Genomic DNA, 22,299 nt, shown 5'->3' on the forward strand with positions numbered 1-22,299 from the left:
ATGGGCTTCTTTTGTTTAACTGGCAAGGACTTCTTCTGGCCGTGTGAATAATAGCTGTTGTTTTTTAGAAGAAGTGAAGGCAGAAGTAGCCTGACATAAGTTGATGGCAGCAACACTTTATTTGTAGGACTTATCAAAGGGAACATTAAAATAAGTTATCAATAAAAAATTCAAAACACTTTTATTTATACCTTCCATGACTGAAAATAATCTATGAGAAAAAAAACAAATCTATTTAGCTTATATTTTTTATATCCTCTGGAGCAGAGAGAGGAGCTGTGGATTATTGTTATAGATTAATGCATCAATGTTTCTTAGGGTTAAAAACACTAAACTCACAACTTAAAATGAAAGTGTTTAGTTCATTTAATAAAAGAGCACATGTTCAATGTGGAAAGTGACAGTAGATATAGATTAGTTGCAATTTGGTGCTGTATATATATCTTTTAAACACCTTGAATTTCAGGGGGGGCGCGGGGCTCTGTTGGCGGGGCGCAGCGCCCCTCCAAGACAATGGTAGGGGAAACACTGACTTGTGACTTAACAATAAACACGTAACATAAGACAAAACTAACCAGTAGCCATACACAACAATATTTCACAATAAACAAGGTAACAGATTATTTCCCACTTCATACGATTTATTATTCTGCTTTATATATGTTCCTGAACTGAGAAATACTCATACAACCCTTTAAACCAATCAGAAAAAGAGAATTCCAAATTCTGACTCCAAACAATGATATACATATCTGCTTTTGGTTTTAAGTGGTCCTTGGTACGAAAACGTTTGAGAAACACTGCGCTAGTGGATTGTCAAAGGGGGAGCCTCGTTGTGGGGAAATTATACAGATGGCTAGTCCGCCCCTGAAAATTTCTATGAAAACGTTATTATTACCGGTAATAATAATTTTAAAAAAAAATTATGAAAAAAATTAATCAATTTCTTTTTATAAATGTTTTATTTTTTTTATTTTCCATTTTCATTTTGTAATCATCTCGCGACCCCCTCTCGGGCTCGCGACCCCCACTTTGGGAACCCCTGCTTTAGGAGACTTCCATGTTTGTCATCCGTTATCACATCAAAATCAGACACTATTTCACTGCTGCCATCCTATACCTTGACAGACCGTAAATCACTCAATCGCAAGGCCATTTCCTGCAGTATACAAACCTCAGCTCTACCCGAAATTCCATATTTTTTCATATTTATCAACATAAGAAACATGTTGCAATGCTAGTACCAATACTAGTACCTTAAAAGTATCATCACCAGCAATAAAGTACTTCACGTGACAAAATGTTGTACTTTTCTCGATACCCATTATTTGAATGAAATTATTTTACCACAAAAACATTTTGAAAGTGCTTACATTTTTTAAAAGAAGAAGATTAACCTTTATTTTATCCCAGAGGTGAAATTAAGGTGTATGTCAAGGCCAAGTCCCTACAGACTGAGCCTCTGACACCCACAAAAGATTGTTTATACCACACTGACTGCATACCTTGTAGCCACTGCAGTAGTATTCTAGACCTTGGTAAAAAGGATCAAATGCAAGTAATGTTAACTAGAGACGATTCATTACCATTGGTACTGGGTTACTCCCGGCAATATATGTTATGATAAAGGGTTCCGATGCCCAGCCTTACTGTTATACCCCTCTCTCTTTAGCCTATTTCCAGTTTGCTTCCATCAAATAAAGGTGAAAATGCTCGCTTGTGATTAGATGGAGCTGTTTCATCGCTTAAGGAAGTTGCATTTCATGCTCCAACTGCACTTAAAGATCTCTGTTGGGACAATCTGCTTTAAGACTACTGAAGGCAGTTCCTATTGTCCATAATACCACCCTATGGACCCTGCATGGCATTTAGAATACAGATGATGTTTATATCAACAAAGAACTATTGTATTGGATTGTGGTATTGCACGATAAAAAACAAAGTGCTCTGGGGAATTGCAAGCATTGAGCGAACCATTAAATACTATGTCTTGAAACGCTGTGGACTACCGGGCGTGTTGTGTATTCTATACTGCCCCACATGTGATTGATTACAATTGTCTGAAGCACACCAGTTTATTATTCGATTCAGCAAAGCCCCCCAGTCCCATGAGGAAGTTCTTCCTTGGATGACTGGAGTAGATGTGCAATGGGAATGATCTTCAATCATGTTTAAACACAATTAACTGCTTTTAAACTGTACATATAGCCCCTAATGCTTTGACCATATAGACTTGTCAGTAGTGACGATATACAAACCCTCTGCACTACATTAGTTTCAAAACTCTGTGATAAATGTTCACATTGCTTTCCAAAATAATTCCCATGATTTATTGAGTAAATAGAAATGTAGTTACAGTAATAACGCAAAGGCTGTATATGAGTTTTTAAAGTTGCACCCCAGTGATATAGAAATGATTTGCACTTTAACCTTAAATATAACACATCTGAATGAACCCTATACATGCAATAGCTAGGGAATGATCTACTTAATGAAGGTTTTTCATCATACTGCAAGCTGCTGCTGTGCCATGCTGTACAACTGTCATCAGAAACCCCGATGCTGCATGGTGCCACACGTGTTCCTATAATGGGGGATGGTATTGAAATAATACCATTGGGTATTATTGGAAAACGTAACCTACTGCATCTTTTGAATATCAGATGTTCCCTTTCCGTAAGCTTGAAAAAGAAAAAGACAAGACGCCAATTCAAACATCTTCTCAAACCCACCTTCAGAGTACTAACTTTTCCACTGATGATCCATACGTCCACTATGTTCAAAATGTGCAAATGTGCATTGTTAAGGTTCCTGGTACATGGAGGGTGCCACTGACCCAACATAAGACTCATGCCAACACATGCATCAATTTAACTATCAGAGCTCTTAGTGCTGCTCTGTTGGTTGGACCAGTATGTTTATGGCACACTGCTTGCAAGACTGAAAGCAATTACTAATTAAAAGCCATTGTGAGATTGAAACATATCACTGTATACACTGTACGTGTTTGCAGTGGTGTACAATGCAGCCAATTTGTCAACCATTACTGGAGATCTTTCTATGACCAAATGTAATAATGTTGTTACAGCAATATGCTAAAAATGTGCCTTAAAGGTAAAGCTAATAATGCTAACATTACCTAGCTATTAGTATAGGTTTATGTCACACAGTTTGATCCATTCCTCACTTTTTAATGTTTGGAAAGGCAATACAAAAGATTCCACCAATCAACCCAGACTGAGTACAGCCGCATGAAGGACTGGAGGAATCCAAAGCTTGCCAGACCTGCGGCCTTCTAATGCAGCTGCTATTATTAAACAATCACTCTTTGTGGGGGGGGCGGGGGAATCGTTAAGAGGTCAGTTGTGAAATGGAAAAAAGCTGAACAATAACAAGACTAAAAGTACACAGTGGAATTGTAAAGCTTTTAATAATAATTGTTGTGATAACAATAAAACATTGGAGAATTTAATGATAATTTATATATTTTTTATTTAGAGTTTAATAAAGCATAAACCATTTCTAATGTTGTTCGATACTAAAATAATTGATGTATAATTTGCCTTAAACTTGAAAATGTAATTATTCTAGTAGCAAACTCCAGGAACTACATTGTGAATTCTTGTGTTTTTTATTATGTCATTTAAGTGTTGTTGATCTGTACAGACAGTAGAGCCCCCTTTTACAAATGTATAATTTGTGAATTGGGCTATATAAATAACAAGTATTCAATTTGATGACATGAAAATTTGAAATGTTAACCAAATTGTGATTTTGCAGTATTTTACATTTTTAACATGCTTGTGGTGGCACTATGGTTGTCTTGCCTTATTATTGTTCGCATTTAAATCATGCACATGAAATAAATATTCTCTTGAATCCTTATTCCATACCAATAATGACAGCAAACATGTTCTGCTAAGAGTTTTATATAGCTTTGAACATTATCATATTCCCCTGTGGAGTTACGAAAAGGTTATTCAACGTTTTTTACTTATATAAACACAGTAATTATCTCATCAGTGTCTAAATGTCCTCTAATTATGATTTTCTGTCTGGTTTTGGTCACACAGCTGTCTGCCACCTCCACGTCCCGAGCGGGCTTCTTGCAGTGCGTTCGTTGGGGGATCTGGTTCCCCTTCCAGGAGCCGGCTGACTGGAAAGGGGAAGAAATACAGATTGTTCTGCGAGGAGGTGCAAAACCAAACCCTCACGGAGTCATGGTCTACAGCACAGAGATGTCTGCCAAAACCCAGAGTCCTGTCACCCTCTCGCCTCCAGGCAGTGCTCAGGTAACACCATCGCAGTGGAGGCATGTCTCTGTCAAAAAAAGCTTACATTAAAAATGTGTTACGAGTGTTACGACACAGTGTTGTTGAGAGCACTCACATAGAAGTTTCTCTAAAGACAAACACATTCACATGATTGATCATTCTAATTTCTTTGACATTATGTGGTAATTTACACTAGGATATGTTGTCTATATCGACCAAGAAAAAAGATAAAGGAAAAAAATCTTGCTGTATGTACACTTGAGCTTGTTTATTGCTAAGCTGAGTTTTTATCTTCAAAGTTGATTGCACTTATTGTAAGTTGCTTTCAATAAAAATCAGCTAAATTAAATCAAAAAATAGATATAACAGTCAAGATGACATCACCCTGCATTGTTAATAATCATCACAGTTTACAGCACACTCCTGAAAGTCAAACATTTCAAAGGGTGCAAAAGTCGTCACCGTGTGATGACTTCACCTTTCGCACCTCAGCTATGACTTTCACACAGATATTTTTATATATATATTAATATAATAACTCCACGACACCGTCTCCTTATCCGCTGCTAGATCATCCATTCCAGTTGTGTGCGTCCCTCCATATCTGTTTTCCGACAGTTTTTTTATATCACTGAAATATGTGAAATGTGTGAAACGTTCTCCTCTCAAGGAGGGGAAGGATACCATAACGTTTCGGCTGTCGTCCAGTCTGGAGAGGAAGGCCTCAAGCCCGAAGGCATCTCTGAGGACAAAGCAGGAGGAAGTGTCACGTCAGAGAAGATCACCTTCATCACCTTTGAGGGGTAAATATCATCATGTAATCCATAATGACTTTTTAAGCACATACATTCATTTCTTGGAAAGGCGAATTTTCCCTCCAAGAATAGGGTGAGCTGCTCTTTACCGCTTAAAAACAACCCTCATTTCTTTTTCTAATTCTTGTTTATTGGACCAGAAAGAATGTGGTCCACTTCTGCAAATTGTTTTGTGCAACAACACCCAGGTGTAATCAGGCGAAGTTCTGAGCAACAACCCAGCCCGTCCTCTGCAGTGTTTATCTCAAATGCAGCACCTGCTCTCTGCATGATTAGCACGTTTCATGATTGGGGTCTGAGGGGAATAAAGGGATAAACTCAAAGTGCTAGGAGAGGACTTTAGCAGTCCAATAGGACCTCTTGATCTTGAACAAGACTTATTTTGCCTCTTCGTCCTAATGTCTCCTCTAAGGGTACAACTTTAACTTGAACATAGACAACAACTAACACATTAGTTTTTACTTTAAATACTGGTGGAATTAAGCATCTAAAAGTACAGATAGCAATGATGTTTGTATTTTCAGTGATAGCGTGTCAGTGATAGCATGTGAACAAATACATTTAGGATGGAGCAAAGAACAGATGTTATCGATGAGATATATATTGAAGTTGTCGTTTTATTTCCCACTCTATCCCTCTCCAATGTTTTTGAATGTCCATTCATTTAGTCCAAACCTGGTGTTTTTGCACAGTTGTGAATAAATGCCGGGCCATTCTCGTATAATAAGCATTATATTTTATGAAAAAAAAGATTTCAGTGCTCTCTGCATAAGAATTGGATTCTCATGTGATCCTAATATTTTAATTAAGAAGAGCCTTGTAAGGTTCAAAAGTCAAAATATATAGATTTTTTTCTTGAATGTTTTATATAATGAAACATTCTTCTTCAACCCATATTTGTTGGTGTAAATCTTTTTACAAAACAACATTTATACTGTAATCAAAAAACCGTCACCACACACAAAGAGGCAATCACTGTTAGTGTTTTATTTATTACAATTATTTTAATGAAAGTAATTGTTGGCAATTTTTTACATTATCTAGACCAGTGGTTCCCAACCTTTTTCCCCAAGAGCCCCCCCAAATGACTCCTGTTGGAAGTTGCGCCCCCCCTCACACACACACACACACACACACACACACACACACACACACACACACACACACACACACACACACACACACACACACACACACACACACACACACACACACACACACACACACACACACACACACAGGGGGGGCGCAACAGCGGTAATTAAAGTTTAAAAATCTAAAAAATGCTACAACTACTGTCACAAACTGGATGAATGTGAAGTATTTTGTTAAAGGAGGATGAAAGCGTAATTAAGGAGCACTATTGGAGTGACTGATGGCTATTGGACTCAGGATTAATTTATTTGGATTCCCGCTGTATGAAGAAATTAAAGGACGGCGCAAGTGGAAACAATTCACAAAGAGATTAAACTGTTTAAAACTCATGCTCAAAGTAAGCCGGATTTTGCCGATGTGTTTATGTGGATTTAAAAGTCGTAAATAATCTACAAAATGGAGGAGACCGATCTGATCGGAGCAACTGTGACAAATAATCCAACTGAAACCGGCATGGACAATGACTATGTTTTAAAAATGCGCTTATCCAGAAAAGCCCGGTTTGGACACTTTACGGGCAGAAGAAACATTTCTATTAAAGAAAGAATTATACATTTCTGTCTTTTTATGCCTTTAGCTACTAACTTGAATTGTTATTCAAATTAATTAATCAATTATTTTTTATATTTTATTGTAATGTAGAGACAAGGCTTTTAGTGACAATCATGTATTGCTTTACAATTATATGTAAAGGTTGGGAACCACTGATCTAGACCAATGGTTCTCAACCTGTGGTACATGTTCCACTGGTGGTACGCCAGCTCCCGCTAGTGGTACGCGAAGGAATCTGAAATATTTAAAATATTTAAAAAACAAGATATATATATATTTTTTTTTATATATATTTATTTTTCATTTAACCTTTATTTAACCAGATGAAAACATTGAGACAAAATCTCATTTACAATGCTGACCTGGCCAAGAAGGCAGCAACGTTACACGTTCTTACACATAACACAGACATACAGAAAACATAACTAAGTAAAGAAAAAGGCAAAAAGCAGTCACTACCATTGTGCACATTTGGGACATTAAGGTACACTACTTATTACTGCAAGAGCAGCTGGTGGTAAGGACCTCAGACAACTTCAATTTAAAACAGGCTATAGGGACAAGTGCCATCAGTTTCAGGCTTGATTGAATAACATTAACTCAAAAATAAATCATACTATCAAAATACTACAACGAATGAAAATAAGCTTTACCTATGGAGACAAGTTCCATAACTTGTCTCACAGCGAATGAGATGATGACTGTTTATCCATACAAGTGACATACTGTAATTGCAGCAGAACAGCTTCAGTGTGCATTTGAAAACTTTTCACCAACATCACACACCTGCCACATGTCTCACCAAATCTATTGCAGGGATTTAAGAAAATAAACCAAGTCCCCGTTTTAATTTCTTCAGATGCTGTATGCTGCTGAATTTTCCTAGCAGAGTGATTTATATTCCGCCGCTCCCAATTAGCCATGACTGTTCCACGATATCCCTCCAAAAATAACTCATGAACCCCGAGCTTTAAAGAGGCCTCCCGCTGATACAAAGTTCTGGTTAAATATTCCACTTCCCCCTCACAGCCAGATATAAATGACGAGCCACTGTCTCTTACTGAAGCCCTAACTGCTGCTCTGTGTCCGTCAGGGAGTTGATTCAAAGTGTAGTAAACACAACACACAGCCACTCAGACCCCGGTTGTATTCTCAATGATTTCCCCTCTAATGATGCTGTTAACTTATATTAGGAAAGAACAATAGCGTTGACCAGGGCCTACTTCATGGATGTGTAGAGAAAGCGTTTGCCATCGTCTAATAATGACTTTTAAATCAGTCGCTAAGTGTCCTCAGAAATTCGCCCAAGAAGCCTGAATAACTTTGGGCAGAAATTATATCATGAATCTCTGTCATTCCTTCATTTCAGCGCCTTTACTATCCTCTACTTTGTTTTTCAGCACATGGATATGCCAGTAGGTGTGCTGCTTTTCATCGCAGATAGCTCAGTTAGAACAATAACACATTCATAGCTAGAATAAAATATGTAATTATTGCCTTTGATGTTTGTATACTTACTCCTATTGAACGCTATCTGCGCCTCACATTGAACCAGATATTGGATAGAAAAAACAAGCCACTTGTTACCTCGTGTAAACCCTAACCATTATCAGTAGATATTGCAAAGCCAGATTACTTTCCTTTACCTAGCAAATGTAGCCTAGGTGGCAGTAAAGTTGGGTTGTGATCGGCCAATAAACCCAGATACTACGTAAAACGAGCACAGTGCACTGACTATAGATCTAAACATGTGTTTACTGGTTTGGACTTTCTTCACAATTTCTGAGGACGACATCACAATTGCAAATTGCCATATGCTTTTTGGTATACATTACTAGAAAAAATACTTTTGAAGCATTATTGATGATGTTAACAATAATAGTGTCAGTTCAACTTGCTATCAGAGCTATCCAATATGTAATCCTCTATCTTTGCATACTACATTAAAGCATTTCTTACCCTCTGGTATGCTCAAAGTTCAGCTTATTTTCTTCCTAAAATACAAAACATGTGACAGTTTGAATGAATAATTGTTTCTTACAGAAAAAAGTGTATACATTCATATCATGCATTGTTAGTGTAAACTGAAAAAGCACAACTCTCAGACCAGGCCGGTAAAATAAATGTTTTACTTAAGGTCAGGAGGCGAAACAGCATCCTCCATACATTGGTGGACTGCAGTTTTGAAGACCCGGTGATGGCCAATCCATCTTTGTTTTTTGGAACTGGGGGTGTGAAGAAGTGAGAGGGTGGAGAAAAGTAAAAATGAACACAAGGCAAGAAACTTTTCGGCAACGAAAATGTGAGAACTATCTTTAAAAGGGTTAAAGTTCTAAGACAACAACCAAAACAGCCAGTCAATCACAAGGTAGGCTAATGGTGTAAAGCATTCCCTACTTTACTGTCTATTTCACTCTTAATTCATAAAATATACATCTTACTGTTTTAAAGAAGATTTCATAATATTGTATAAGACAATAAACATATAAGGAAAATGGTTAGTGCTGTATTTAATTAAAATAAGAAGTTGGCACATTTTCTCATAGACTTCTACAAAACCTGACTCCTTTTCGTAAACCAGTAGAGTCGCTCTCAGCTAGCTTTTTAAAAAAATATTGCAGATTTAAACTGTTACATTTGCTGGGTTCCAGTATGGTATTGGGCAGATGAAAAAGGTTGGACCAGTGGGCAGGTCCAGTGATGTGGAATGGCGGGAATGCGACAGTAGATTTACTTCATTGCAGGGGGAGAGCAGACAAGGCAAGTGTGAAACCTCCAAGTTATTTATGATCTTTCATGAATAACTTTGAGGATGGAAATTCTCATCCAGTCCATACATTTTCCTTAATGTATAATTTAGCTGCAGAAACCCTGGTTGTTTGCATGACCATCACACATCAGAAGGCTAAAATATAGAGGGGATCATGCTGTTTTGACACATATTCTCATTAATGAGTTTTAATGATGCATCATATTTACATATTTAAATGTATACTTCCTCAATCTCTGCGGTGCATATACCAAAAATACATCTCACGTACATCTGCTAGTTGGCTCATCTCTCAAAAAAGTCCTCTCATTGATCACAAATAAACAGTCAGTACATGTCAGTCCAGCTAATGAGGTGAAACCCATTTACCACAGGCCAGACATAAAAACAGGAAACAGAAAGGCCCTTAAAAACAAAATGGCCACCGGGGGAAGGAGATGCCAGAGCACATTTGTGACAGAGCCAGTTTTGCTCCGTCTCCACTCTGTGTGCATGTAGTCTGAACAGATGGGAGCTACAGTAAGACACCCCGGGCAACTGAAGCAATTTCCAAAAGGCCAGTCAAGCCCAGCGCAGAGAGCGCGAAAGAGTGGGAGAGGAGGACAAAGAGATGCTGGAAAGCCTTTCATTTGAGCATTAACATGGCTACTAACCAAAAAAAAAACCTCAGGAAACCATTGTTAGACTTTAAACTCAGTGTGACATCTGAATATACCTCTTGACCTGTATGAAATTGGAAAAGATTTGTTGGCAATAAGTAGTTTTGGTACCCCGGTGTTCAGTGGAGTTATTTGCTGAAGTTATGCACGACACATTGTCACAGTACATTCATTTACTTTATACCTCGGAGTGCTACCTGACTGAAAATCCAATCAGCAAGAAAGCAATCAGCAATGACATTTAACTGTCAACTCTCATTCCCACCCTCACAAGCGGATATTTCATTAAAATGTCTAACCGCACTTACAATTAGAAGTGATTCCATCTACACAGGGCAATCGAAAGACATTAAAATGACTTTAATTGAGCTTGTTAAACATTGTACTGGAGTTATTTGCATAAATATACAGATAAAGACATCGAGAATAAAAGGGATGACAATGACACTTAGCTTACACAAGGTGAATATATAGTTGTCCTAATCTTCTTTTATTTTGTGTTTTTCAGGTCAAAGAAATATTCCACCAGCTTCTCCTCCAGATTCTCCTCAAGGCCCCGGGGTAAGACACCTTGTTACCTACTCAACTTAAATAAGTAACTCTGGTACTATGACAAAATAGGACTTTAACTAAAGTTCAAAACGTTCTCACTGAAAGCTTGAAGCATTTTTAGAAGCCTTAAAGTTTGTACTCATTTCTCAACACCTTTCAGTTTTAAATCCTGCTATCAGGAAGTCCACATAGAATCACTTTTGCTAATCATCGGTCATTTAAAGCTGCATTTAGGGATTTTCTTGTTGCCACAGCGGGACAAGCGGAAAATACAACATCTGACATATTAGCTTCATTAACATTTAAGTAGCAGACAAAAGATTAACATAACTAAGGATTTTTCACACAAAAAAACCTCACCTATGCTTTGTTTTAGTTTTTTCTGAATAGCTGATGCTAAAAGTCTGACTATATTCTAACGCTGGTCACTAATTTAGTCTTTCTGATGTTTTAAGGTGGGCAAATAGTATCCAATGCTTTGTTCTTCTACTGTTGTTGCTGAAAACAGTACAAACTGTCAATTACACTATTGCCTTATAAACATTGACTATTTGTATTATTACTTCCTGCTTAATGTACTTTAAAACACTACTAAGTTCTTGAGCATAATTGTTTACTTTTTTATTTGATGTTAACTTACTTTTTACAATAAGGACTACTTGTTTTTCACTTTCTTTTCACTGTCCTTTTGCTGTTGTTACATTCTAATTTCACCGCTGTGGGAGGAATAAATGATATCTCATTCTGAACTTCACTGGCATAACTGGTCTTTATATGATACATGGAGCATGTCTCCCCTCTACAGTAGGTCAGGTGTCAGTAAGTGCAGACCTGCAGGGATGTCTGCATGACAGGAACAGGAAGCCCCTCTAGCAGTTCCCTGTAGCTTTACAACAATACATCTCCCACTCTGTGCTCTTTAAAAAAATATCATACATCTTGACTAACCCACAGTCATGCTCTGTCTGATTTGTGGACATAAATTGCAGGTCAAGCTTATATAATATTTTTAAATGTCAAGAAATAAAAGCATAACTTGTCCCAGATCTCTTTGCAACAATGTGATTAGGCAGCGTAATTGGCATCTTTATAATTCCTTTATCTTCAATGAGATTCAAGAACGATAGGGTCTTTCAAAAATATCCCGCAGCCAGTGTTACTGAATATGTATGCAGGGAAAAATATGAAGTGTGTGTGTGTTCATTGGAAATGTTTTTCTTGACAACAAGAGATATGTGTGTGTCAATGAGGGAATGGTTCAAAATCACCACAGACACCTGAGAAATATGAGTAATACGGATAATAATTAACATGCATTAAATCAGATTAAATGTCACATTAGCATCAGTGTAAACTTCTTACAGGCAACCAATATTGTACTGATCAATTCTGAACAAACTAATAGTATTAACTGCATCATGATCACCCAGCCAATATATAAGGAGACTGAATCATACCGTTCTTATTAATATACAGACATGGAGCATATGTAACATTTACCAACCGTGTGCGTTGCTGTGTGTGTCTGTTTGTCCTGACCGAGCTAAGCTACCGTTACCATCATCCCTCAGCCTGAGTGGAGTTGCCAGTAGAGACTGGTTGTAGTGATGGATGTTGCTCACTCTCAGGATGAGGCACACACACTCAAACACACACATACACGCACTAACATTACGCCACAGAGCGGAGGAGGAGAAAGATCAGGTCTGTTTCAGTGTGAGCTCTCCGGGCCAATGTGAGCCGCAGTGTGTATTGTCGACTCATTTTTCAAATTGAACCAACAGGGGCTTGGAGCTGTGGGAGAAATGCACCCATGAACTCTACAAACCGACCCTCTTTTTGATTAAGCACCGAGGGCGGTGAAAGCCTGGTAGCGGGCAGCTCCCAGTGGCTTAGAAGAGAGGCTGTGGTCATACTGGGCGGCATGGGATGACATTAGAAGAGGGGGGTGCTTAGCAGGAAATACCACTGTGAGCGCAAATCATTCAAAATAACATCACCACTGTGTTTTTTTTTATGATCCAGCAAGGAATTAGTAATATTTCAAATGTCAAATGGTTAAAGTTTAACCACATTTCCCAAAATGAGCATTTAAAAGCATTTTTTTTAATGTAAAGGGCGGACAGGCAAGTTTTTCAAAAATTGGGGCCACTGTTGCACTTAATAACATAACTACGGTGGCCCTGAGAGGCCAGGGTGCTGCAAATAAAAGAACGCTGCAAATAAAAAAAACGCTGCAAATAAAAAACGCCGCGATGCAAATAAAAAAGCCACAACGGAAGTGAATTACCGGGGACTATTATTGCTGATGCACATACGACGGAAGTTAATTACCGGGGACTATTATTGCTGATGCACATGCGTTTTTTTTATGCGAGAGAAGAAGAAGGCTGGGGGATCTCCGGGAAACATCTCATGGGTAAGTTTATAATGTTAAAGTTACACAGGATGTAGATAATATCTGTCGCTGCCGTATTTATGACTTTAAATGACGTTATTTTGTGTGTGGGAGCAGATTATGTGTGTAGTGTATAATGTTAGTAGAACATAGCTACTTTTATCTGCTAACGTTAGCTGTTTTCTAAACAAACGGATCTGAGCCGACCGGGACTTAAAGATGATGCTAAGACACACAAAGTAAGTTGAATATGCCTTTATTCAACAGACGAGCTCGGGTCCTCTCCTCAACATGCTCTGAAGGAACAACTTTTACTGAATTAGGGCTGGGCAAGTTAACGCGTTATAATCGTTGCCCAGCCCTATATTGAATACATACAAGTATAGATCTTCACTAACATCCTGTAGTCAATCTTGACTCCATCAACATGTCATCTAAATGTGCCTGTCTAGAGATAAATGAGGGTCTCTTATCCTGCTTAGAGATAGAGAAGGGTCTCTATCCTATCCAAGACGTGCTTCCTTTGAGAAGTGTACTGGCTTTAAATCTTTCTTTTTTTTTTTAATGTATTTTGACATTGTAGATGCATGGTTCAGATATTAAGTGATTGCAGCTGATATCTGCTGTTAAATTAGTGTCAGCTGTTTGCAGGTAACATTACCTGCTGCAATAGCTTACCAAGTAGCTGTTACTTAATTGCAAATGAATAACATTCACATTGCTCTTTTTCCACGGGCAATGTATTGTCCATATTGTGGGACTGCTGGGTGTTTTGGGAGGTTTTGCGGCTCCTGTGGCAGCAACATTGAATGTTTGGCTCCCTTTCTCGAAGATGGTAAGCTCCTCCTTAAAAGTCAAGAATTTCACCAGTACAGTGATAATGTCTTATTTGTATATGATTTGTTGCCATTTTAATATATGCTATACACATATTATTGTCAGTCATGGCAATTTCAACATGATTTAGAACTACTGATAAAAAAAAATGCCAACAAGTAAAAAAATCAGGTGAAATACCAAAGTTGACCAATTATGTGCTCCTTCATGTGCTGAGGGTTGAGCCTTCTGATGCGTTTATGCACAAATACAGGCATTAAAAGGGTACCTTTTTGTTTGCTACCTCTAGATTGATATGTATTTTTATCCTTACCAATTATGTAAGTATCCCAATATGTTGTCCTTTGCCTGTTTATTTCTCTTCTTTTTTGCTCCTCATGTCTGGAATTGTTCACGCATTGAACATACTGAAAACATACACTTATGCATCAAACATTTCAGGTATTTTCCTCATTACTGATACATTTTCATTTTTTTCTTAATAGGTTTTTTGTTATTAAGTTTCATTCCTAATGACACTGTTGTCTTTTCCCTTCAGTCACAGCATCTAATGAAGGAATCAAGGCAGGCCTCATCCACAAGTACTTCACGGAGGGACACGCTTATGAAGTGATACTTGATTTTCTAGAAGAAAGACACAACATTTTTCTTAGTCTGAGGACCTTAAAGAGGAGGCTACAGAACGCTGGCTTAACAAGAAGGACAGACTACACTCCCATTGGCACTGTACACCAAACTGTTGCACATGAACTGAGAGGCTCGGGTCGGCTGTTGGGTTACAGAGCTATGTGGCAGACATTGCAACAAAAGTATCACCTGACAGTAAAAAGGGAGGATGTTAGACAGACGATTTCCAGACTAGATCCATCTGGTGTTCAACTTCGTTCCAGGCGAAGGTTTGTCCGAAGGGGATACGTCACAGCAGGACCAAACCAAGTGTGGCACGCTGATGGATATGATAAACTTAAACCCTTTGGTATTGCCATCAGTGGCTGCATCGACGGCTTTTCAAGGAAAGTTATGTGGCTCAGGAGTGGCAGCACTAACAACGATCCGGGCATCATTGCGCAGTACTACCTGCAGTGTGTATCGGAGTTTGGACTACTTCCAGCCCGCCTTCGCACTGACTGTGGAACTGAAAACGGCACTATGGCAGCCATTAACTGCACATTACGATCTCAACACACAGATGATTTTGCAGGAGCCCTCAGTCACATGTATGGTACCTCAACTGCAAACCAGCGCATCGAGAGTTGGTGGTCTTTCTTCAGAAAGCAAAGGTATAGCCTTTTAAGGTCAGGTCCAATAATGTGTGTGTGTGTGTGTGTGTGTGTGTGTGTGTGTGTGTGTGTGTGTGTGTGTGTGTGTGTGTGTGTGTGTGTGTGTGTGTGTGTGTGTGTGTGTGTGTGTGTGTGTGTGTGTGTGTGTGTGTGTGTGTGTGTGTGTGTGTGTGTGTGTGTGTGTGTGTGTGTGTGTGTGTGTGTGTGTGTGTGTGTGTGTGTGTGTGTGTGTGTGTGTGTGTGTGTGTGTGTGTGTGTGTGTGTGTGTGTGTGTGTGTGTGTGTGTGTGTGTGTGTGTGTGTGTGTGTGTGTGGTACAGAGGTGCCCAAATACTTTAAATCTATCTGGATGAAAAAAATTGTGAAATTACATTAGAGCTGTACACTAACATTTTCCCAAGGGGGTTTATGTGCTCCCAAATGAAATAATGTAGGAGCGCACCAAGAAATGTTCACCATCTCTAGAAATATTGTGACTTTTTACTTGAAGTTGTCTTTTTTTCATGAAATACAAAAGTTTTGAATTCCACCATTAGGACTCAGTTCTGGATCGAGCTCTTCAGTGACCTTAGAGAGAGGCACCTCTTCAATGGGAGCCATGAGCACAAGTGTCTGCTGCGATATGTGTTTTTGGGCATCTTCCAAAAAGACCTCGATGAGTACAGACAGCTGTGGAACAACCACACCATCAGACCTGTTCGCCTGTCTCAGTGTCCATCAGGTAAACCTGATGCCATGTACCACCTGCCTCACAGGTTTGTATTCAAATTGTTTGGTAATATTACTTTAAAATATATCTGACTTCATATAATTTGGTGTATCAGCCCAATATGACAAGTTTGTCACTTGATAAATAACGTGATTCATTTAGTCTGAAAACTCATTATTTCAAAATGATTTCAAGTCTTAAACGACTAAAAATGGATTCCAACACAAAACCTAAATCAGAAGATATCCAAAGCTATTCTGTCGATTTATCTTACTCAATTCCAAAAAGTACCTTGTGTTAGAAAGTGAGTAGAATGACCATATTTGACTGAAAGAGCTGCTGTCAACCTGAGATTAATTTCTCAAGTCAAAGCTCTTTGTTTAGGATTTAATTAACGAAGAACTGACTCAATGGAGTTTTAGTTATAATGCTTATCTAGCATGTTTGGGGGGTTAAATGATCCATTTGTAATCACTTGACTCATGTTTCAATTTATGACTGGTCATAGGTTTGGCGGAAGGGAGTGTGGATTTCCAGTGTCCTGGGAAGCCCTACACCACTTTGATGGCATCATGCAAGCATCATCCCAGTACAATTTGTGTGGTGATGAGAATCTGGAGATGCATTTTGTGGACTTGCAAAGACGGAGTGGGTTGGCTCCACCAGTGAACTGGACAGCTGCTGTTCAGAATTACATTTCCATGAAAAACATGTCTGGAGTGTAGAATACATTGCCCCACCAGCCCCCCAGAACCTTTTTTGTGTGTACAAGTTTCCAATGTAGGTTGAATATTATTTAGAATGCTGCAATTCTGAGTAGATAAGTCCAGTGAAATATTCAGCTTGTATCTTTGCATAAGTCATTAGACTGAAACCTTTCTTTGTTTAAATAAACATACAGCATATTCATGTATTTTGTAAAACATGTTTAGTGTTACATCCGTGTTATCAGTTGAATGGTCGATCGTCAGAAGATTATACACCTAATATTTTGGTAATTGATTTTAATTTTGAATATAAGCAGGTTCCAGCCTCTAAAATGTGAATATTTGCTGGATTAATTTGTTCTCTGAGAGGCTTCACTTTCTGACATTTTAAAGACCAAGGCGTGTCCGAAATCACTCATTCACTACTCCCTACTCCTTATATAGGGAATTCTATATAGGGAGTATTGAGTGATTTCAGACACAGCCCATAACAAATTGATGAATCAACAATAACATTCATTCATTGCATCAGTCACATATGCTACTGTTATTTCTGTTTTCACAGTGGATCTGAGAATAAAATCTTGTGAACCAGCTACAGCCGTGTCATCTTTGTAGCGAGTGTGTAACATATGCTATACGTAGAAAAACAAGTCCTTACGTTAAAATGAAACACTTTTAAACCATTTAATGAAGAGTCATTCAGCTTTACTCTTTCACAAAGTCCATGTAAAAACATGTTGATAAAATGGGCAAAACAAAATTGGCACATTTGCACAACAAGGTGCCTTTTGCAGTCTTTATTTACTGTTTATGTAAATATTTGTAAAACATCTTAACACATGTTCTGAACTCTTGATTTAACCACGGTCTACCTTACCTACCTCACGAGAATATAATAACAATACAATACAAATGTGTGGTGTTGTTCACATGTTAGATATGAAATAGGACAAATCTGCCATGAAAAATACTCACATCTCTCTTACGTCACAACATTTTGGTCTGACAGATCGCAACATTAAAACAACGGACTGTGTAGCTACTGTGTGTGGGAACATTAACTTTTACCACAAGTTATTTAATTGTTTAAAGGCACCCAAAGCCGGGGGAATTATTAATGCCAAAGTTCATGTTGGCTTTGAAGGCACCATAAGTGTCCAAAAGAGGAAGCTTTAAAATGTTGGCACAGGTATTTGCCATTGGGAATGTTGACGTTGTAGAACATAGGAACTGAAGGCGTGGCAGAGGACTCATACCAGCAGGAGGCACACATGGCACACCTGTAGCGAACATTAACACCTCCTCCAAGGTCACTGAGCTGTCATTTTCTAAAAAGTAGAGAACATTGGAATCAATTGACAGTAAATACTATCTACATCAACACCGGAACTCTTTATAATCTGTGTGTATAAAAATCAGACAAGAGCAAATTGACTAACCTTCACAATCGAGAAGATAATCTGCCCAGTAACTCATAGCTGTCTCTTCCTGAGCCCTTCTGTTGCTTCCCTGTTGACTAAATTCAGGCTGGAACAGATTTTCCATCTCTGCAGCAGACAGCTTCACATCGGCATGACAGAGAGCAGGGGTCAGGACCGTCGGATGCTGCTGCAGAGCTGTCAGAAACTGCAAACTTTCAAGTCCAGCCTTGAATCTAAAATACAATTAAAAGATGCATGCAAAGATACATGTGCATCATGTAGAAGTAAGTAAGCAATAAAATGGGACAACAGCAACACGTTTTTCATAATTATTTTAGCAATAACAATGAAATACAAAAACCTACCTTTCGATTGCAGTGTTGTTCCTGTGGATTATGTACCACTTCAGGTAATCCTCTACTATCATTCTTTTTTCTTCACATGACCTGACATGTCTGAAGCACCCAGCAGTCTGCAACATGGCACTGTTCCGTATCATCAAGTCCTGAAGGATCTCCACTGAGGGTGAATTCTGAATCTAAAAGAAGAGATAACAGAGTCCCACACATTTCAAATATGACACGTAATTATAAAAAATGGTAATGCCAGAAGTATATCTTGAAAGAATGGTTTAAGTGGACAAAACTCTCTCTTTACCTATTCTAGAATTTCACACCCTTCTCATACCTCTTGTAGGACTTTCCCTATCTCCTCATCTGTAATGTCTCCGACAGATGCCTTGAAACTGCTCTGCCCTGAGATGTAGCTGACCAGATCCTCTGACAGAAAATTAGGACCTGGTCCACCATGCACAATGGACACAGCAATCATCTTCCCTGCTAAATAATACTCATCCTCTCTGATAGCTGTCCAAGATAATGCAGAATAAAGAAATATTAAATCAGTTTCTATATTTGAAAACACTGCAAGGTTGAAATATGGGTTCTTTTAAAACATTATACACAAAACAGAACCTGTTGAATTGTAGACCAGGTAGCGGCTCTCCACAGGTCCATCAAATATGGGCCGTTTGTTCAGCTCTTTCATGAGAAGGGAGAGGAATTCTCTCTTGGGGCCACCTGTATCGAGACCTTCCTCAAACCTCCCTTCATCGTCAGAGAATTTCACCAGGATGTCTTTCTTTTCTGAGAATGTTGCCCTTTTGAATCCTCTGACTGCTCCATCCCAGATGTTCGAGCGACAGATGTTAAATCTGCTGACAGCTCGATGGTCAATCTCTAGGGCCAGGTTTGCAGTTATCTCAGAAAGTGATTGCTGGTCCACCCTGTCATCAGATAAATTATGACCATGTTAAATGGTACACCATAGCACACATTTTTGATCAGGAAAAATAACAACCACAGTTGAAGTAAGGGTAACTTTTCTCTTACTTTGTATCCTCTGGAATGTCATGACTGCACTCAACACTGTCTGAGTCATCCTTATCCTCTATTACAATGGGCGCATACAGCTGAGTATATTTGCTGAGAAATTGACATACACAAGTTTACATTGTTGATGTTTTCATATAAAACATACTTGAATTGTAGAAAGGAAAGTATAATACCTATAGCACGCAGTTTCCAGCACACCTCCTGATGTTCCTGGGCCCTCTTGTGAGTCAGAAAATAAGACCTGAATCAAAAACCATAACAGGGATAGGACAGGTAAGTTGAAGTATTTTAAATCATGGCTATCTGAGGGCTGATTTAGAAAGAAAAGACTATTCTAATGTATACAAACGTGGATCTCTGGGTCAGTGTGACACGTTATTTCATGTAGTTTAAGACATTAATTGTGTGACAATATTTCCAGACAAGGCTAAATGTGAACAAAAGACAATGTTTTGGAGCCACAATTACCGGAGCTGCTGAATCACTGCCTGACTCTGCAGGTTCCCATACCTGGAAGTAAAAAACAATATATCAGTGTGACACTTCAAATTTGACAGAACTAGAGCTTAACACATTTGAACATAAATATTGAATTCTATTATTCTAACAGAAAGTGTATGTGATTTGCGCCAGGGGGAATGATCCTTCTTACATTATTACTTTCAGTGAAAAACATACACATTATTATGGTGTGATTTTGCAGGGATCTGCACTAAATAAAGTTGTTTTCTTAAGTTTGTATAATATGTGTAAGCCAGGACGCTGCAACATTTACCGCAATTTAAAATGCTATTTTGGGACATGTTTCATCGTAAAAATATGCCGTCTATGTGAAATCTAGAAACATTTTCACTTCCAGATAGAATTTACAATATAAGCGATCTAAGATACAACAAATGTAATTGAAATAAGAGTCCAATCAATCGTCAATGACAAAGAACAGAGAGACATAGAGTGTTCTCACCCATACTCATAAGATATAGAGTGTACATTGCCTAAGCCTAATTCAAAAAATAAAAAAATAAAAATTACCTCCACTTGTGCCTGTTTTATCAACATCACACAGGAATTTGAGGTCCTTGCCACATGAACAGCAAAAGGCTGATTTAGAGTCCTGCTGCTGTCCACAAAAAGGACAATACATTATGACCTGCAAGAAAACAAATAAAGTATCATTAGGTTGCTTTGCGCTTCAATTGCATGAACATCTTTCTATCTATCTATCTATCTATCTATCTATCTATATATAAAGCAAGAAATGTCCGTGTGTGTGTGTCTGTGTGTGTGTCTGTGGCTCGCATATCTCTCTGACTGTTTGTCAGATCGACCTAAGCTTTCGGATATGGCTTGCGGATTGCATGATGATTTGCATCCTTCATTTAGAATTTTTTGGGATTCATTTTTCTTAACCTTTATTTTTGACGAATCTACGCGCTCCGGTACGCCCCCCGGACAACATTGCAAGCAGCAATTATGGGAGCCAAACAATCGGTCCGCTTAGTACAGGCACAAGCTTTGAACGGCCATGCCCCGAACGGGCACTGCACTAGTTTTTAAATAACACTAACACATTTGGAAAGACTAATCAGTACTACTTTCAACGCTGGCTTAATACAAGGAATCTCCCAAAATGGATTGCAAGTGTGTCTTAATCACGACATTCCCCACTGACAAGGGCAAGACAAGTTTCAGGCAGTTAAACACGCAAGAATACTGTGAGTCTGTGAGTGTGAGTGTGAGTGTGAGTGTGTGTGTGTGTGTGTGTGTGTGTGTGTGTGTGTGTGTGTGTGTGTGTGTGTGGTCTAGATTTAAAACGGTTCAAGCTGCACGGATAAATCGAGCAGAATCAAACAGTTTTTACAGACAAGCAAACAACTTGAAAATAGCTTTCTGCAGTTTTGATCAAAGCTATGTTCTACTAACATTATACACTACACACATAATCTGCTCCCACACACAAAATAACGTCATTTAAAGTCATAAATACGGCAGCGACAGATATTATCTACATCCCGTGTAACTTTAACATTATAAACTTACCCATGAGATGTTTCCCGGAGATCCCCCAGCCTTCTTCTTCTCTCGCATAAAAAAAACGCATGTGCATCAGCAATAATAGTCCCCGGTAATTAACTTCCGTCGTATGTGCATCAGCAATAATAGTCCCCGGTAATTCACTTCCGTTGTGGCTTTTTTATTTGCATCGCGGCGTTTTTTATTTGCAGCGTTTTTTTTATTTGCAGCGTTTTTTTTATTTGCAGCGTTCTTTTATTTGCAGCACCCTGGCCTCTCAGGGCCACCGTACATAACAGTACATTGCTTTCAATTACAACATGTCCTAAGAGGATTTGGAATGGTGTGGCTACTAATGACACTGTATCAAAAATGATCAGTCATCTCAGCAATTTCTTGCTGCACTAATAATTAGGGGTTTTATCCTCTTTTACCGTATTGTTTTGGTATTCTGGTACAAGAACATGTCATTATTATTATTATTATGAAATCCCATCATTTAAAGGGCGGACATCAAGCTTTTGTCTCTAGTGTTAAAGGTTGAAATCATAATGTATTCCCAAGAAATAAAAAAAGACTCTGCAGTAGCCAGAGTTCAGATCAGCCTGATGCTATAGCGTATATTGGAAGGAATATAACACAATTAAAATGAAGAGGGATTTGTACAATCATTATAATGTATTAACATACAATTAAAGTACTTTCTTCAAAGCTTCTTGACTCACTTTAGTTTTTTCACTTTCTTTGAAAGGGTTACTGAA

At 38.4% G+C, this 22,299-nt stretch overlaps 3 protein-coding genes across 11 annotated transcripts in view; 2 read left to right on the top strand and 1 right to left on the bottom strand.

The window, feature by feature from the left end:
- Nucleotides 1-22,299, top strand: part of nphp4 (nephronophthisis 4) — a 225,068-nt gene that overhangs the window by 112,846 nt on the left and 89,923 nt on the right. For all 3 annotated transcript variants that reach the window (XM_079676360.1, XM_079676361.1, XM_079676362.1), the window contains 3 exons: nucleotides 4,074-4,292; nucleotides 4,945-5,077; nucleotides 10,734-10,786. In XM_079676360.1, coding sequence (XP_079532486.1) covers nucleotides 4,074-4,292; nucleotides 4,945-5,077; nucleotides 10,734-10,786 — 405 coding nt within the window. The remainder of the gene's footprint in view (nucleotides 1-4,073; nucleotides 4,293-4,944; nucleotides 5,078-10,733; nucleotides 10,787-22,299) is intronic.
- On the top strand, nucleotides 13,115-16,925 carry LOC307036244 (uncharacterized protein). 5 transcript variants are annotated; one of them, XM_079676369.1, is made up of 4 exons: nucleotides 13,115-13,196; nucleotides 14,551-15,292; nucleotides 15,828-16,046; nucleotides 16,509-16,925. In XM_079676369.1, exons 1-4 carry the CDS (start codon nucleotides 13,130-13,132, stop codon nucleotides 16,723-16,725), a joined length of 1,245 nt encoding a protein of 414 aa, XP_079532495.1. In that variant the 5' UTR covers nucleotides 13,115-13,129; the 3' UTR covers nucleotides 16,726-16,925. The 5 variants fall into 5 exon arrangements, with proteins under 5 accessions (XP_079532495.1, XP_079532494.1, XP_079532497.1 ...); XM_079676368.1 differs by lacking the exon at nucleotides 13,115-13,196 and adding an exon at nucleotides 13,863-14,010; XM_079676371.1 differs by lacking the exon at nucleotides 13,115-13,196 and adding an exon at nucleotides 13,863-14,010 and having other exon boundaries at nucleotides 15,828-16,012.
- On the bottom strand, nucleotides 17,381-21,792 carry LOC307036243 (G2/M phase-specific E3 ubiquitin-protein ligase-like). Of its 3 annotated transcripts, XM_079676365.1 has the most exons (10): nucleotides 21,566-21,786; nucleotides 20,558-20,675; nucleotides 19,994-20,035; nucleotides 19,699-19,766; nucleotides 19,523-19,615; nucleotides 19,106-19,416; nucleotides 18,819-18,997; nucleotides 18,497-18,669; nucleotides 18,150-18,364; nucleotides 17,381-18,038 (listed from the first exon to the last, which is right to left on the bottom strand). In XM_079676365.1, the coding sequence occupies exons 2-10, from the start codon at nucleotides 20,582-20,584 to the stop codon at nucleotides 17,797-17,799; spliced, it is 1,350 nt and encodes a 449-aa protein (XP_079532491.1). In that variant the 5' UTR covers nucleotides 20,585-20,675; nucleotides 21,566-21,786; the 3' UTR covers nucleotides 17,381-17,796. The 3 variants fall into 3 exon arrangements, with proteins under 3 accessions (XP_079532491.1, XP_079532493.1, XP_079532492.1); XM_079676367.1 differs by lacking the exon at nucleotides 19,523-19,615 and having other exon boundaries at nucleotides 21,566-21,792; XM_079676366.1 differs by lacking the exon at nucleotides 21,566-21,786 and having other exon boundaries at nucleotides 20,558-20,742.

The sequence above is a fragment of the Notothenia rossii genome, assembly GCF_949606895.1.
Source record: "Notothenia rossii genome assembly, chromosome: 4".
NCBI classification, from domain to species: domain Eukaryota; kingdom Metazoa; phylum Chordata; class Actinopteri; order Perciformes; family Nototheniidae; genus Notothenia; species Notothenia rossii.